Source organism: Alosa alosa, chromosome 13 (genome assembly GCF_017589495.1).
Source record: "Alosa alosa isolate M-15738 ecotype Scorff River chromosome 13, AALO_Geno_1.1, whole genome shotgun sequence".
In the NCBI taxonomy this organism is placed as follows: Eukaryota; Metazoa; Chordata; class Actinopteri; order Clupeiformes; family Clupeidae; genus Alosa; species Alosa alosa.
This window is the reverse complement of record NC_063201.1, coordinates 5440336-5456421: the sequence shown is the minus strand read 5'-3', so window position 1 is coordinate 5456421 and position 16086 is coordinate 5440336. Positions and strand designations below refer to the sequence as shown.

General features: G+C 39.7%; 1 protein-coding gene and 1 long non-coding RNA gene across 5 annotated transcripts; one reads left to right on the top strand and one right to left on the bottom strand.

The window, feature by feature from the left end:
* The first annotated feature begins 7680 nt into the window (after window positions 1–7680).
* Window positions 7681–8376, top strand: LOC125306630. Its single transcript, XR_007195582.1, has 2 exons — window positions 7681–7958; window positions 8265–8376. It is a non-coding gene; the product is annotated as an uncharacterized LOC125306630 (long non-coding RNA).
* A 3254-nt stretch (window positions 8377–11630) lies between these two features.
* LOC125306212 (interferon-inducible GTPase 5-like) lies at window positions 11631–13879 on the bottom strand. Of its 4 annotated transcripts, XM_048261440.1 has the most exons (3): window positions 13665–13879; window positions 13135–13283; window positions 11631–12837 (listed from the first exon to the last, which is right to left on the bottom strand). In XM_048261440.1, exons 2-3 carry the CDS (start codon window positions 13244–13246, stop codon window positions 11795–11797), a joined length of 1155 nt encoding a protein of 384 aa, XP_048117397.1. In that variant the 5' UTR covers window positions 13247–13283; window positions 13665–13879; the 3' UTR covers window positions 11631–11794. The 4 variants fall into 4 exon arrangements, with proteins under 4 accessions (XP_048117397.1, XP_048117394.1, XP_048117395.1 ...); XM_048261437.1 differs by having other exon boundaries at window positions 11631–13283; XM_048261438.1 differs by having other exon boundaries at window positions 11631–13280.
* Between the last annotated feature and the right edge of the window lie 2207 nt (window positions 13880–16086).

Sequence of the window (16086 nt, the reverse complement as noted above, 5' to 3'; positions counted from 1 at the left end):
GTGAAGTAGTAGGCAGACCCCCACATGAAAGGGGTCTCAAACAATACACTCAGAGACATGCCCGGACAAAACACCACCCCTACAAAGTAGGGGATCATAGACTATCATTTTCGTCACCTAAGACCTCCATGATTTCAGTTATAAAGGTTACATCACAATGCGTGGCGTCTAGCTAACACATTTTTCAACCAAAACCACTAACAACATGCTAAACAGGTTTATTGGCTATGCTAGTAGCATACTATAAGTTTATTTCCAGCTATTAACACTCCTATACATTTCATACAAAGTTTATCACATAACACATAATAATAACAACAAAACACACATATGGGTTTGGGGCCAATATAATAGCCAGGGGTTTGACATCAGTCACATGTCTGTCACATGACACTACATCCAATATGGATGCCAAGGGGGGCGTGGCATTGTTTGACAACAGACACATGACTGTCACATGACTTTACATCCAATATGGCCGCCCAGGGGTTTGACACCAGTCACATGACTGTCACATGACTCACAAAACAATAACAATAACAAACAACACGTGGTGACAACCACATGGCTAATTTGCATAGAAAGGAGGCGTGGTTATGACGTGATTTATGACATTTCAGGGGGCGGGGCTTATTTTTGACAGATAGTTCATGATAATTACTACTTTTATGGAATGAAATGAAAATGTCAGGAATCATATGATTCATTTTGAAAGAAGTTAAGTTATTTACATTTTGAAATAATAGTGACTTTATGAATGTCCATTATAATGGACACCAAGACCAAAATATTTTGATTTTTTGGGAAATTTAGGAGATCATTTGTGTAGGATGAATGAGGGGGGGTCAGATTTGGAGCTCTCAGGTGATGAGTGAGTGAAACAGAGATGAGGACTATGAACCTGTGCCTCAAGAAGATAGCGAGGAAGAGTAAGACTAAAAAATGAATTATAGCAGATGAAAGAAAAACATGAAAATGAAATGAACAATCCAGAAAAAAAAATACAACTGTCCAAAAAGGCAAATAAAGTAGTCTAGAAGGATAAATAACATTTCCCCCTTATATTTGGTTAAGTTTACCCTTAATTTAATACCACTAAAAGCATAATTTGTCCATTTTTGTCTATTTTCATGGCTACCTTTTCATAGTAAAACGGTCCTTTTGTCCACCACAGGGGACATGCTATAACATTTAAAATAAAAATAAATTTAAAAAAATAAAAATTGTAAAATGTTTTTTTTAATCCTAAATAGAAAGGAAATCAAAAAAAAAAAGAAATTGTTGGACACTTTTTTTCTTGGTTCCCAGGAGTATAAAACGGAGAGACACCCCCGGACCCCTGTGTTATTGTGATTAGGCTATAAGTCCAAATCTAAATGTTTGGGTTCAGTTTATGAAGTGTTGCTACAGTATAATACTGTGTGTTTGTTATTTATGGGGGGGAATCAGGTTTCTTTTTGTGTGTGTTGGGGGTCCAGGAGAAAATTGCCAGGGCCGAATTTTGCTCCCAGTCCGACCCTGGCGTCAGATGTTTTTAATTTTTGACGGATCAAAACGAAAATCAATGGTTACGTGTCGTCCTTGTGGGGCTACATGCCCACCAAGTTTTGTCCAGCTCGGTCTTTCAGAGTCCTGAGAATCACTGACACAAAAATACTTGCACTGCGCTTGCTTGGCGGTCATAATTAGTGTCTAGTGTTTAGTTTTTCAATAATGACAGTGGGTCTAGGTATATGTGATAACAATGTGCAGTGGGCAGTGGAATAACTATCCGTTTGTGGTGACTGCTGACTGATATAAGGGATGAGATTAAATAGATCCTGGAACTTAGTCTGGTCTGGAGCAGGCTAGCTCCACAGAATAAATCGCCATGGTAATTTATGCCATAACTTATTCTGCTGCCCCCTATCCTGCTTTTGTGCAACTGGATCACGGATAAATTGAGCCAGGATAACCAAGATATCCCGGCTTAATCCCTTATCCTAGTTTTGTGCAATAGGCCCCAGTTTTGCGTCTTTGTACTTTATCAAAAGAAACTTTAACTTTCGTTGGCCTTTTGAATGTACTTCATTTTGACGTCATTTACTTAAACTTTCTTACTTGCTAGATTTGACCAATCTTTCATAGCGTACGTGCACAAGTAGTTTGAGTAGAACTACTGCTCTTCATTATCTCCCTGCTTGTTGACATCTTATCATATAGCCTATGTATTATTACATGATCGCTAAGGGACCGTTCGTTATTTATAAACGGGGTCACCGGAGGAAAATAGGGGAGGGTCATGTCTTTTTATTCTTTGCTGAGGGGAGGGTCACCTAACTTTCTTTGTCTAGGAGGGGGGGTCACCCATCTTTTGTATTAATGAAAACAGCAAAAAATCAAAGTGGCTTGTTTGATTGTTGATTTCTGTCGCCATAACGTTCTCGTTCGTTCCATAGCTCTGTCAACATTGAACAATGAAAATAAGGGAGATTTCCCGGGTTTCTCACGCAAAATACGGAAAATGTCAACATCCGTCCCCATTAACGTTGGAAGGGTTGGAGCAACAAAGTAGCCTACTTTATTCACGCCTAACAGCCTATGCTTGTCCTAAAGTTTTGACAAGCATTTCTACCAATTGACCTTGTTCCTGCCCATCTCTAGCTTTGCTGTCTCCATCCTTTCTGTTTTTGTTGTTTGCAAAAAAATATATAGTAGGCCCTATTTATTGGTAACCAGCAACAAGTGCAATTTGTTAATCACTGTCATTCTCTCTCCTGCCAACAAAAATGTGTTACGTTCCAAGTAGCAGTGTGTAATTCTGCTTCATAAAGTTGAACAAATACATTGGTCATATAAATAGCCAGTTTATGGTCTACAGCAGTGTTTCTCAAAGTGTGGTCCGGGGACCACTGGTGGTCCGCAAGCTATCCCAAGTGGTCCGCGAGCAGACGTCGTAAAATATAATATAGATGAGTTGTTTGCAATATTGAACCAACTTGTATGTAAATCCAAACAGTTCTGCAACACTGTCTATGTAAGATATGCCAGTTTAAATTGAATCCTCTGACACAATAAGCAAAGTGCAAAGACAATGAGCAAGGTGGTTCAGTGAGTAGGCCTATTGTGTAGGCGAATATACTGTTGAAGTAGGTCTAATGTTTTTTTTTAGCTAGGTGGTCCGTGCGTTTCTTTTTTATTGGTTAAGTGGTCCTTTGTCTGAAAAAGTTTGAGAAACACTGGTCTACAGTGTAGAGTTGGTAAGTTATGGTAGGCCAACTTGGAGTGAATATACAGGGGGATTTCTTTGGCTCTTAGCCTGGCAGGCTGACATAGCCTACGGCCGAACACTGCAAGCGCCAATGAATCGTGCTCTCACGACCACGTCGTTAAAGGAGAATTCCGGTGTGATATTGACCTAAAGTGTGTTGAAACATGATACCGAGTGTGAACGTATGTCTCATAGCCCATCTCGGCTTGTCCCCTGCACTCCAAAATCTGGCGCTAGTTAGCCGATGCTACCAACAGCTTTTTCAATGGTGGTGCTTCGGCATCGGGCTAGCCATGCAAATAAATCACTGTTTTACACCATTTACGAGGCTCAATGTATCTCCACACTTCATTGGTAGACTTCCGAGGGCCCTGACATTTAAAACAAGACATTGAGAACTTTGAAAAAGCACTGGTAGTTTACTTACAAGACGATTTATTCAGATAGTATCTTCACAAAGTTTAGCGTTTGCAGCCATCTTGAATTTAGTCACGATAAGTCAAGCGACAAGTAAGAACGAACAGGTATGATAAGGGATCAGATTCCAAAAATAATTCAGTGGAAATGCATGGATTCCAGTTTCTTCCAGTAGCAGCAACTGGAATCCATGCATTTCCACGGAATTATTTTTGGTACACTAGAGGAGTAACTTATTTCAAGTAGGCTAATGCAGTTGCAGGAAGTGTGCATTTAGTTTCCATGCTTATTGTGTTTCCACAACAATGTTAGTGAGTAAATCTACTGAAATGGCCACCATCTTGGTGAAGTGTGATGTGTAAGATCAGAAAGCAGAGGGTCAGTTTAGAACGATTGCCGAAGTCGATGTGTTTACATAGTGCTTTATAGCATGGGCGGAAGGTATCGACAATTGGCCGGGGAGGGTCATGTCTTTTTTAAAAAGACTGCTGGAGGGTCGTTGAAAATTTTCTTGCAGGCAGGGGAGGGTCATGCAACTTTTGATTGAAGCCCTCAAAATCCCTCAGGTGACCCCGTTTATAAATAACGAACGATCCCTAAACATTTTATTCTTTTTAATGTTGTCATCAGTTCACTTTATTCAACTGGGCTTGTGATTGAAGTATGCCGTTCAGTTGTGGACTTTCACAAATTGCGGTAGGGGGCGGAGAATGGCGCTAATTACACGATGAACTGTAGGTTTGATAAATACCACGTACTCTTAGGTATCACAGTGTTTGCTTTCTGCCGGTTATCCATGTTGCTGACAACGCTACGTTCACAAATGTACATGTAACCCATATGAAATGGTTACTATTGAGCCATTATTAGCATGAAAAGATGTCGTAGCATAGTTTGACCTCAGGGTGGCGCACGCGCCCCATATTCAGCTGTTGTTATGCCAACGTCAGTTTGTCGTTACGCTTTCATAATGGAGAAAAAACCCAAGCCTAACGTCCGAAAGGAAAAAAGGTACTAAATACTTTGAAATTGCTCAGTCCTTTCATAAATGTAGTGAAATTCAATATCAATTAGTTATTTTATATCAAAGATCAACCCAGAAGTGAAAACCAACTTGAAGCCAGTGCTCAACGTTATACTTTTCACCACGAAGCTCCGGTAAGCAGAGCTACTTGCTACAAAATACTTTGACATCGCTCAATTCTTTCCTAAATGTAATCAAATACAATACTAATTAGTTATTTCATATCAAAGATCAACCCAGAAGTCAAAACCGACGTGAAGCCAGTGCTCAACGTTATGCTTTTCACCACGAAGCTCCGGTAAGCAGAGCTACTTGCTAACGACATTGGTAAACTTGAAAATGACAGTTAAGTAGATTCGAATGCTGTGATGTAGACCATGATAATTACACTTTTATAAAACCAATCGGAGTCTGATAAGTGATGTTCGGTTACTTATATTCAATGTCTTAACCAGCAGTTTAGATCTCTAACATTACTATATAATCATTTTAACCATTTAATACTATTTCCGAAATAGTTTGGCTACTTCTGTTAGCTGTAGGCTAGCTCTATACTGTAGGTCTGTAGGGTTGGCTAGCTGGCTAATGCGGGCTGCGCCCTAGTGTTATTGTATGAACGTTGGTAACATGATCAATAGTAAATGTAGCGTTACCATGGAAGCCATTCATGGAAATCATCCTCTAGAGCAGCGGTCCCCAACCACCGGTACTGGGCCGCAGGACATTCCTAACCGGGCCGTAGCCTACGACATGAGTTAAAAAAAAAAATGCATGCAAACTAAACTAAATTTAATTCGCAATAATGTCACGTTTTTACATGGCATAGGCCTATATGTTGCTAGGTTACGGGGACGCTGGCGAGACACGCCGCTCCGTCTGGCATCATGTTTTTGTTTGTTTTTATGTAATGTTCGTAATTTTATGTAATGTCATGTTTATTTTTTTTTTTATTGGTTTGTCTAGTTAAATGTTTTCCCTATTTATTTACGTTGTTTTTGATAGTTTTCGTGTTATTCTTAGTCCTTTTTACTGCTTCTGGGTCAGCTGAAACATCGTTGACGTTTGTCCATTGGGAGCTTGCTGTGGCTAGCTTTTGCCCTGGCTGGGCATCGGACGTCCTTCCATCCATCCGTGGGCGGTGCTGCACTTCACTGTCTGGTCGGGGGATCTCGGGTCAGCTGGACCTGGGCTACTCTGCGGGAGATCTGCCGTGACCGCCGAGCTGTTGCTGACCTGCGAGCTGCCATGCCAACTGCAGACTAACTGGGCCTCTGGCATCCTTCCATCCATCCGTGAACGGTGCACTTCACTGTCTGGTCGAGGGGATCTCTCGGGACGGCTGGACCTGGGCTGGCTACTCTGCGAGGGATCTGCCGTGGCCGCCGAGCTGTTGCTGACCTGCGAGCTGCCATGCCAACTGCAGACTAGCGTTGGCCTAGCGGTGGGGAGCTGCGGTCTCCGCGGAGTAACAGACGGTCGCTGTTAGAAGTCCACCGAGTTGCATCTACACGATCGCCCACTACTTCAGACTGTGCTTCCAGTGATCTCCAGACTGCAGTCTACAAGGCCCTAACGTCAACGTGATCTCCAAACTGCCAGTGAATTCACTGGGTTGATCATTTGCTATCGTTAAAGAACTTTGTTGGCATATCGGTTGTGAAGACAATCTGTGCAGTTTTCACGATCACCATTGCCCTTGGACATTTTCAGCTGGTTTGGAAATTGGACTAATTTTAACATCACCTTCCCCTTTTTAAATATATTTTCTTTTTTTTTTCACTTTTTTATTTGTTTATTTGTTTTGTTGTCTGTCTTATATGTCTTGGTGTCACGGGTATGCTGGCGACTACGCCGCTCCATCCAGCATTTTTTGTATTTGTTATTTTTTAAATGTAGGCTATTTGTCATGTCTTGATGTCATGGGCACGCTGGCGACTACGCCGCTCCATCCGGCATCGTTTGTCTTGTTATGTGTCTTGTTTGTTGGAGTTGCACTATGTGCATGTTAAATGCGCTTTAAAAATAAAACTGACTTGACTTGACTTGACTATATACAGTTGTTTGATTGCACGCATGTTTGCATTTTGCAAGGTCTATTTTCTTACGTCTGTCTGTCCCACCTTCAACACTTTTACATTGCCTTCAGCGCTGCGCAGCCTCAGGTCAGCTCACTTCACTTGATCAGTTCTTGGCGAACGGTAGTGTCACACGAAGTTAGCTAAACTGCTAGAATGAGCAACAAAAACAAGCATCTTTAGCAGGTCACTGGTCAGATTGTTTGAGTTGCGAGAGCCGCTGCAGAGATTTCTTACAGAAAAAAAGTCACCGTTAGCTGCACATTTTAGTGATGAGGACTGGGTGTCAAAACTCGCTTACCTGTGTGACATATTCGGGTTGCTTAATGACCTCAACCTGTCACTCCAGGGGAGAATGACGACTGTCTTTAAACTGGCAGATAAAGTCGCTGCATTTAAAGCCAAGCTTGATTTGTGGGGACGACGAGTGGACCGGGGTGTATTTGATATGTTCCAAACAGTAGTTGGGGTTTTGGGAGAGACTGCGGGGCCCTTTCTCTTGCAGCTGGTGCGCGATCACCTTGTTGCGCTTTCAAATGAGTTTGAGCGTTACTTCCCATCCTCCAAAGATCCACGGCAAACCAATGAGTGGATCCGCAACCCATTTGTCAATATCCCGAATAGTCCTAACTTGACAGTGCAGGAGGAAGAGCAGTTGATCGAAATTGCAAATGACGGTCAAAACCAAAGCAGAATATCCCGAGATAGCCGTAAAAGCGCTGAAAACGTTTCCCACCACGTATCTATGCGAGGCCGGGTTTTCGGCAATGACTGCAACTAAGACCAAATTGCGCAATCGACTGGACATTTCACACTGTCTTCCATCACCCCCATATGGAAGCTTCTTGTTGCAGGGAAACAAGCAGGGCTCCCACTGATTATATTCGTAATGCACACTCTAAAAAATACTGGGTTATTTTCTCAACCCAAACGTTGGGTTGAGGCTGTCAGGGCATTTTGTGGGGTTGTTTTGACTCATGTTGGGTTATTTTCTGTAACCCAGCTTGTTGGGTTGATAGTTTAGAACAGCGCCCCTCCTCTCTCCCACCCGACGTGGAGTACACTACCCAGCACCTGGGTGACTTTAACACAGCTGCATAGTTATTTGAGAATTCGAAAAAACATCGTTATTCTTCCAACCGTCCAGTCCACCAGCTGTCAGCATGCAATGGAAATCAGGCGATTTCGTAAGGTATGTATCTTTAACTTTTTAAAATGTTTTATCCAGACCAGTTTTTAAAAAAGTCCACCCAGAGATGTAGAAGCTACCCTTCACCACTGATCAGAATGCACAATGATTGCACACAATCAAACACACGCACACACACAACTCCATAGGTGGTCATGGTTTCCGAGTGTGTTGCGCTAATACTTTGTCTCCTGGTGGATTTTTTATGTTTGTCAACATCATTCAATGATAATGGTTCATGGAAATCTTGATATAAAGTTCTGTAAATAACAGTGATTAATGCACTCTTTTTTTTTCTTTGATTTACAGGTGTGATCCCCAAAACGGACGGTGGAATCTGCCTGCCTTCATGGAAGTATCACAAGCTTTTTCTAGCTATCTGTTCAAAAAATAAACTGCAAAATAAATAAATGTCGAACTGTTTTATTTCATTGCATGGCTATTGTTGCCCATTGGATGGATTTTAAAACATTATATTGTAACATTAATGATTTGCAAACATTTATTTGAATTATTATCAATTAATATGATTGGATTAAGGAGAAAAATAAGATACTTAGAATAACCCATAAATTAGGTCAGCATAACCCAGAAATGACAGTGAAAATAATATAAATCCTGGGTTATATAAGATGGCCTACCCAACAATTATGTAGGTTTAACCTAACAGCGACCACTATTTACCCAGTGATTGGGTTGAAATTGGGTTGTTTTTAACCCAATGTTTTTTAGAGTGCACGTTTAGTTCCCATGTTTTGTTCCCATATTTTGTTAAGCATGTTCACACTTATAGATGTAGCTTCAAATTGTTCAATATTCATAGTTCATATTGTTTGTTCAATTTTCACTTCTTCAGGTTCACGTTTTTCACAAGAGATCGTTACCTTCACTGTTCATACATAACTGGAGCTAGTTCTTTTCAAGTAATGCATGCACCGCCGGTCCGTGAAAAAAAAAGAGGAATCAAACCGGTCCATGGTACATAAAAGGTTGGGGACCCCTGGGCCCACTTCCCCGATAACGACGGAGACACGCTCTTAAGAGGGTTTTCTACGATTCATCTCACGATCGTTCGTTTGGTTTTTCCGACTGTTTCCCGAACATGCTCGTAGCGTGAACGCGCATGCACTGCTCTTAAGATGCTCTTAAGGGGAGCTGTCCACGTTAATAGTTCTGAAATATCCTCTGATTTGACGGTGATGTCAGGTGACTGCACGTCACAGCTAGGCCCTATAGGCCTACCATTTAAACTTCGGATCTACACATTAATTCACATCAATACGAAAATAGAAACACTTTGACATCTGTATGTAAGCATCCCAAGTAGGTTATATACCACACAGAGACATAAATAATTGTAATTATTTTAAGATTAGATTGTTGCACCATGCAATAATTTTTGTGGGTGCCACTTAAGAACACGTTTGAAGATAAGAAAGAAGTCGAGTAAGAAAGAGAGGAAATGTGTAGGCTTAGATTTTGATGCAGTAGGCTACAGACTAAACCACATGTTGCTTTCTCTGCTTTTTACCTCATAGGCCTAATAAAATATTCACTTAGCAAAGATAATGTCAAACTATTCTGGCAACGTCTCGTTTCATAACTTGATTGCATTTTTGTCCGCTTTTCATCACATTATTATTACCATTAAATGTAGGCTATTTTGCACGCTAAAATCTGATTCATCACAGGTAGGCTAAACACAATAAAGAATGGGAACGTAAATTGGATTATGTATTCTAAGTTGTAATTCCTCTGTATGTCCTGTTGGTGACCTCAGTGAGAAGTACTGTTAAGACGCTCTTAGCCGGTAACGAGTACTCTGGAGCACTCGTAGATCTACGAGTGTTTTCACGATGCTCTTAAGCTACGATGGTTTCGGGAAACAGTCGGCCAATCTTAAGACGTTCGTAAGAGGGACTTTTACGACGCTCTTAGGCTTAAGATGCTTTCGGGGAAGTGGGCCCTGCTCTAGAGGTTGATTCTCCGGTTCACACTCTTTGTTGTTTTGTTTTGATCCACTATTTTTATGTAAAGAAGTAATGAAACTATTCATATAAATAAGCTTACATCATATATGATAAATAATAATAATATATTTACACAACAAGAAAGAAGGTTTACATGTAAAGTTTTAACAGATAAATAGTTGAGTAAAATTGTAATATATTGTAATTTAGATACTGTACAGCTGTGAATGGTAATAAGACAATCCATTTGTTTACATTCAAATACCATTTATTAATTTTGTTGATGGTGATAGCCAATCCATTTTGCTTACCAAAATGGTATTCATTGTATTCATTAATTTCATGATTGAACAGCTGTATTTTATGTTTTGGTTGTATCACATGATTAGATTGTTTGATTTGATAGAGAAGTCAGTGTTATAGATCCTAGATTAATTTCTTGCATTCTGCACTATGTGCAGATTGTTTTTTTTATTGACTCCCGACCAGAACCGATTCTGAAACGTGTGGTTCAGTGGCGAGCCAACCCGAGATCTGAAGATTGTAGACAGACCCCTACCCACCGGTGTGGCCAGCCGGAGAGCGAGGATTTGCCTACAAAGATTGAATTGACTGACTTGACTGACTGACCACCAAATCTCAACCGGATTCCAGGTAAGATCTTTTAAGATTGTGCATACTGAAAGAGACATTGATTCACACATTCAAGAACTTTCATACACACACACACATATACATACATATTTTATTTATTTTGTTTTTTGGGAAAGAGCTCTTTGGGTGGTTTAATTTTATATTACTGTCTGCACTTTATAGTGCTCTGATCTGTAGACAATAAAATTGTCACCTGTTCAATTGTAACCAACTTGAATGACTTTATTGTTTATTTGTTACTCTCCTAGTCATTCATACGATTTCTAATAACCTTATACCAGCTCCTAGAACCTAGCAGATACGGTAGTTCACATTGTTCTTATTATTAATTTAAGGAGCAAGAGCGCTACATACAGTACGTACATCTGGTCCTCAGTGTCGGAGAGAACATGTAAGGATCAGAATATAACAGAAGATGTGGTTACAACACAGTTAACGCTCCAACGGAAATAAATAAACTGGGTTAAGCGTGCACAAGGCTTCAGCGTTCATTCTCCCACAAAACACACTTCACAAAAAGTAACATCACTATTAACTTGGTGAGATAAGCTATCAGCTTTAAGAATCAGTCTAAGATTGGTATTTGTACATTGAGATGTTACAAATTGCCAAGGAAGGAAGAAATGTTGGATAAACTACTTAAATCTACTGTATGTTACATATCACTAGTCACAATTCATGAGAGCATTAGTACAAGTGTCCTCAAATTATGTTGCATGACCTGTCAGCCAATAAGGCCAGTAGAAACAGAAGGAATGGAAATAAAATGCTGCTGTGTAAATGCTAATATGACAATGGTAAACTAGAGAAAGGATACTACTGTGCATGTTGCTGTTGATGAATATTGTATGGTTCTGTGTTTTACACCATAGTTCTATAAGACAAATTATAATTTGACTGTATTAAGCATCTTAAGCATGACACAAACTACGGTTACTGTTGTCTTTATTAAATGATACTATGTCACCATCTTTATCCATGAACCAGGAAAGCCAGTAAAACCAATAGAATAGGCAAGCATTTGAGGGAAAATAACTTTAATATCAGGATAATTTAATTTAATTTTATTAATGAACTTTATTGTCAAGAATCACAAGCTATTCAGTCAAGTATGTTTAAACATCGAACATTAGACCACAGCAAATTCAGGCCATCATCAGTCCCTTCACAGTAAGTCACACCATGATCTACAGCAGTTTCTATTCATTTATTTATTTACAGTTGATTAAGCATAGCTGCTTCCAGCATTGCAGCAGCATCTTTGGCCATTTCCTTCAGTCCTTTGTTCAGTATACGACGCATCATGCCCACAGAAATGATCCCGGCAGGTAGTGACCCAGCGACTACAAGTGCCGATAGCACCATTTTCATTGTCATGAGCGATGCCATCGCGGGAGTGTTGAGAAAGGACATCAACACTTCATCTGTGATTCCGTCTTTAAACCGTGACTGTAGTGCGTTCTTCAGATACTCTTGGTCCATGTTTACACGGGATGCAAGGCACCGTAGGGAATTTTCATCCAAGCCGAACGACCGGAAAACTTTGCTGAAGAATGATTTTGCAATGCCATAGTCGACACCCAGGGTCAGACCAGGAATGGGCAGTATTGCACCGGCACAGGAACCAAAGGCTTGGAGCGATATCATCTTTTGAAAATGCTTCTTCTTTCTTGCCAGAGCATGAATGGAGTAGACTGGTAGAGACTGGATGAGGGCCTGCTTCTTTTTCTCTGGGAGATCTCTTCTCAGTGTATCGATCAACCTGGTGAAGTCATATTCCTGCAAACTGAAGGAGCTTATGAGGAACACCTGTGGGTTTCCAACAACTTTCAAGTTCTTCGTACAGTCCTCTCTGATCCTAGATAACACATTTTCCTTGTTGAAATCTCTTCTTTGGCGTTCTGCATTAATGTCGTTGTCAATCTTTGAGCGAATGAAATAAAAGCGTTTTTTCTTCCTCTTGATCGCTTTGGCCAGGTTAATATCATTCTCTTTGAATCTCTCTGAAGTGACGATGATGAAGAAGTCATAGCGTTCAAAATGGACATCAGACAGATACGTCTTTGCTTTAAATTTGGGAGTACCAATACCTGGCAGATCCCAAATGGTGACATTTGGCATTGTGGGATGCGGGAATGGTGTCGGCTCCATTGTGGTCTCTGTCACTCCCGTGTCAGCTGCTCCCTCATCATCGTTACTCAGACCCCGTATGGCGTTCACGAAGGAGGACTTTCCTGCTCCTGTATTTCCAGTGACACCTATGTTGAGTGTCACATGATCCAGACGTTCAACTCTCTGTACAACTCTCTCTGCAATTGTGGTGCTCGCGTTACCTCTTGGTGGAATTTTAGCAGAGGACACATCTTCATTTCTGATTTTTTGTCTAAATTCTTCTTGAAAAATGTCATACATACACGAAGGCTCTGTGTAACCATTGCTGCATTCATTGTTGTCATAATATATAATATCATCTTCTTCTTCACAGATATGCTGTGAGTTATGATCTTCCTCATAGATAACTTCATCAACATAGGGATCCACCCCCTCACACATACCCTCTAAGGAGTACTGATCATCTTCAACATCAAGACAGTTGTCGGTATAGATGTTCGCAGCATAGGACCATGGGACAATGCATATGTCTTCATCACCATGAAGGGTGTCCATGGAGTGGATATGATGATTTGCTCCGCTGTTACTGCTGCTGTGATATAATGAGTAATATGGATAAGGTGATTAAGCATTTGCACATGATCTAAATAACTATATATAAAAATCTAAATAACTAAATATATATATAAAAAAAAACAGTATCCATCTTTTGTGGAACAAACATGAATATTTATTCAAAATCTGCTATATAAAACGATTCAGCAATCAATCATAATGACTTGTTCTACTTAATTTATATGGTTGATAGATATCTAAAGCTCTGCCACAATTTATGGATATTCTCGTCATTGTTCCAAACAAGAGTACCATTCGACTCTGTCTCAGTTGTTTGCTTCCTTGTAATATTTATGTATGATAAACAAGGAGAGTAGATGGCAAGCAAATTAGCAAAATAGGTTATTAACATTTGTACCTTACTCAAGAGCAGTCTGTCCTCATGCCTGTTCTTTGTAGATTTAAGAGTCTCTGTGCTTTCTGCTTTGGGAGTTCCAGCTCTCTAAACAAAAAAACACAGTCATTGCTTGAATTCCTGTTGCTGTTTCCGTGAACTCAAGTGCAGAATAACTGGATCTGAAAAGCCCTTGTTGGCTGCACTACTTTCCATTTGTGAAATTCCAATTTCCATTTGTTTTCAACCTGAAGAGTGTCTACTGCTGTCTGCACAAAGGACACAATGTCTACCTGAGAGATATGCCGCTGCACTGGAGCAACTACTCCGTTGCTGTTTATAGATCCTTTCAACAATAAAAACAAAAACAATGCTTGAACATTCTATTTGGTTCCCAATCTACTTCCTCTGCATTAAGATAACATATGGAATGTTAAAACGGAAGCCTTGTGGGGCCACCTATGATGCTGATAATGGAACTCTCTTGAAAGGCTGTGGATAGATAGATACAAGGAAGTTTATTGTCACATGCATATAGTTACTGGAAGTAAGAAATGCAGTGAAATTATGTCTGGTGTCAGCCTATTAGATAGATAGACTATACAGTATATAGATAACATCAGTGTGTGTGTGTGTGTGTGCACAGGTATTTTTTGCTGAGTCTGAGAAGGAAGTGCTCTTTACTCCAGTTTATTGTAATACATTACTGAAAATGTTTGCATATTTGAGTAGTCATGTCCTGCAACTACATACTCCACCTGTTTTTGTTAAATTCATGTTACTGTCACTTTAAGAGCATTGTCTACAGCTCCGTTCAAATATGGCCTATGGCTAGTCCACAAAATCTAACATTGTTTGTGCCACATTTATTGCACAATATTAACAATGATAAGCATACTATCAAGTTGGTATAAACAACTTTCATTAATTTGGAAATTGAAGCATGTAATGACATGATGCTAGCTAGATATTTTCTGTTTGCAATTAAAAGTGAATTTTGAACCTGGTAGGCTACCTGGACCTACCTGCAATCTGAGTGGAATGTGTTTCAATTGGCATATCATGTGCTTCAGGTAAATGTTTAGTTTAAAGGAAACAAATATTGAAGACTTCAAGACTCACAATTCCATTACACAAAGGCAAAGACCACTCTTCATATTCCATCACAGTCCAAATCACAGTCCGTACAGCCTATGTCAAAGTGCCCTCTCACATTTTATAAATGGTCAGTAGTGGGAAACGGATAACTCCGCAATCTCCTTTAACATTGTTTTTGTTGTCCTCATAATTTCCTTTTAAAAGTCTTTTATGTTAAAGCTGAAGTTGGCAAGATTTTTTAAAAATGCGCTTCTACCTCCACCTACTGTTTAGTCTGTTATTTGTTTTGCAAAAATCCACAGCAAAATCACCAAAAATACAGGATGTGTCTCCAAGATAAGGCATTTCTGAGAGTGTAAAAATGATATTGAATCATGGGTGAAAGAATGTATGAAAACATCAGAATTTAATAAACAAACTTTTGACAATCTTTGAGCAAAATCTGAGATGGTGCAGCAACTATTTTCCATAAAGCTATTTTAAGTTAGAATAAACTTAGAATGCTGTGCCTATTTTAGAGATTGGTTTTATTGTAGGTCTAAATCAACACATGAACTAGGCTTAATTTATTGATTAGCAAACTGTGTAACCGATTGGTCGAAGTAGCCTGAGCTATTAATACTTGGGAAAATATCCTTTGAACAGAAATCAGGAAACACGATCAGTGAGGAACAGGAGTTAACTCCACTTACTTTACTCCTAATTTGCTGTGCAAACAGTCATTTCAGGGTCTTCGATGACGCATCCATAATGCGCGCTGGCTGCATTTTGAGGCTAGTGCAAGACGGCGGGGCTTGGATTTAAACATGGAAACAATTTCATCATAGATTGCTTTCAGGAGCTTCTGGGAAATGGAGTTGCCTTAATTTATTTAGAGAGTAAATAAACGTATGAAACAGAGAAGTATCGTCATGTAATCCATTGATTTCAACAATGTAACTGTATTCTAAATACCAACTATTAAACTTGTAACTGTATTGGAATACAGTTACTCATAATTTGTATTCTGAATACGTAACGCCGGTACATGTATTCCGTTACTCCCCAACACTGGTCTTAACCCATTAAATATCCACACATGAATTGTTATTGAGCTACTCTGTTAAAATTAGTTACGATATGCTTGAGCTATGTGTTTATTGTGTTTATCTTTTTAATGTTCTTATCCTTACCGTACAAATCTTAAGAGAGTCTGCTGTGCATGTAAATATTCTTAAGACATCTCAGTTTCAGGTTTCAAAGATTTTGCAACAAAATGATTGTGTGTGTGCATGCATGCATGGATGCATTGGGGAAGAAAAAACATGCGATCAAGCTGATATGAATCAATATAAAGAAAATAGCTCTT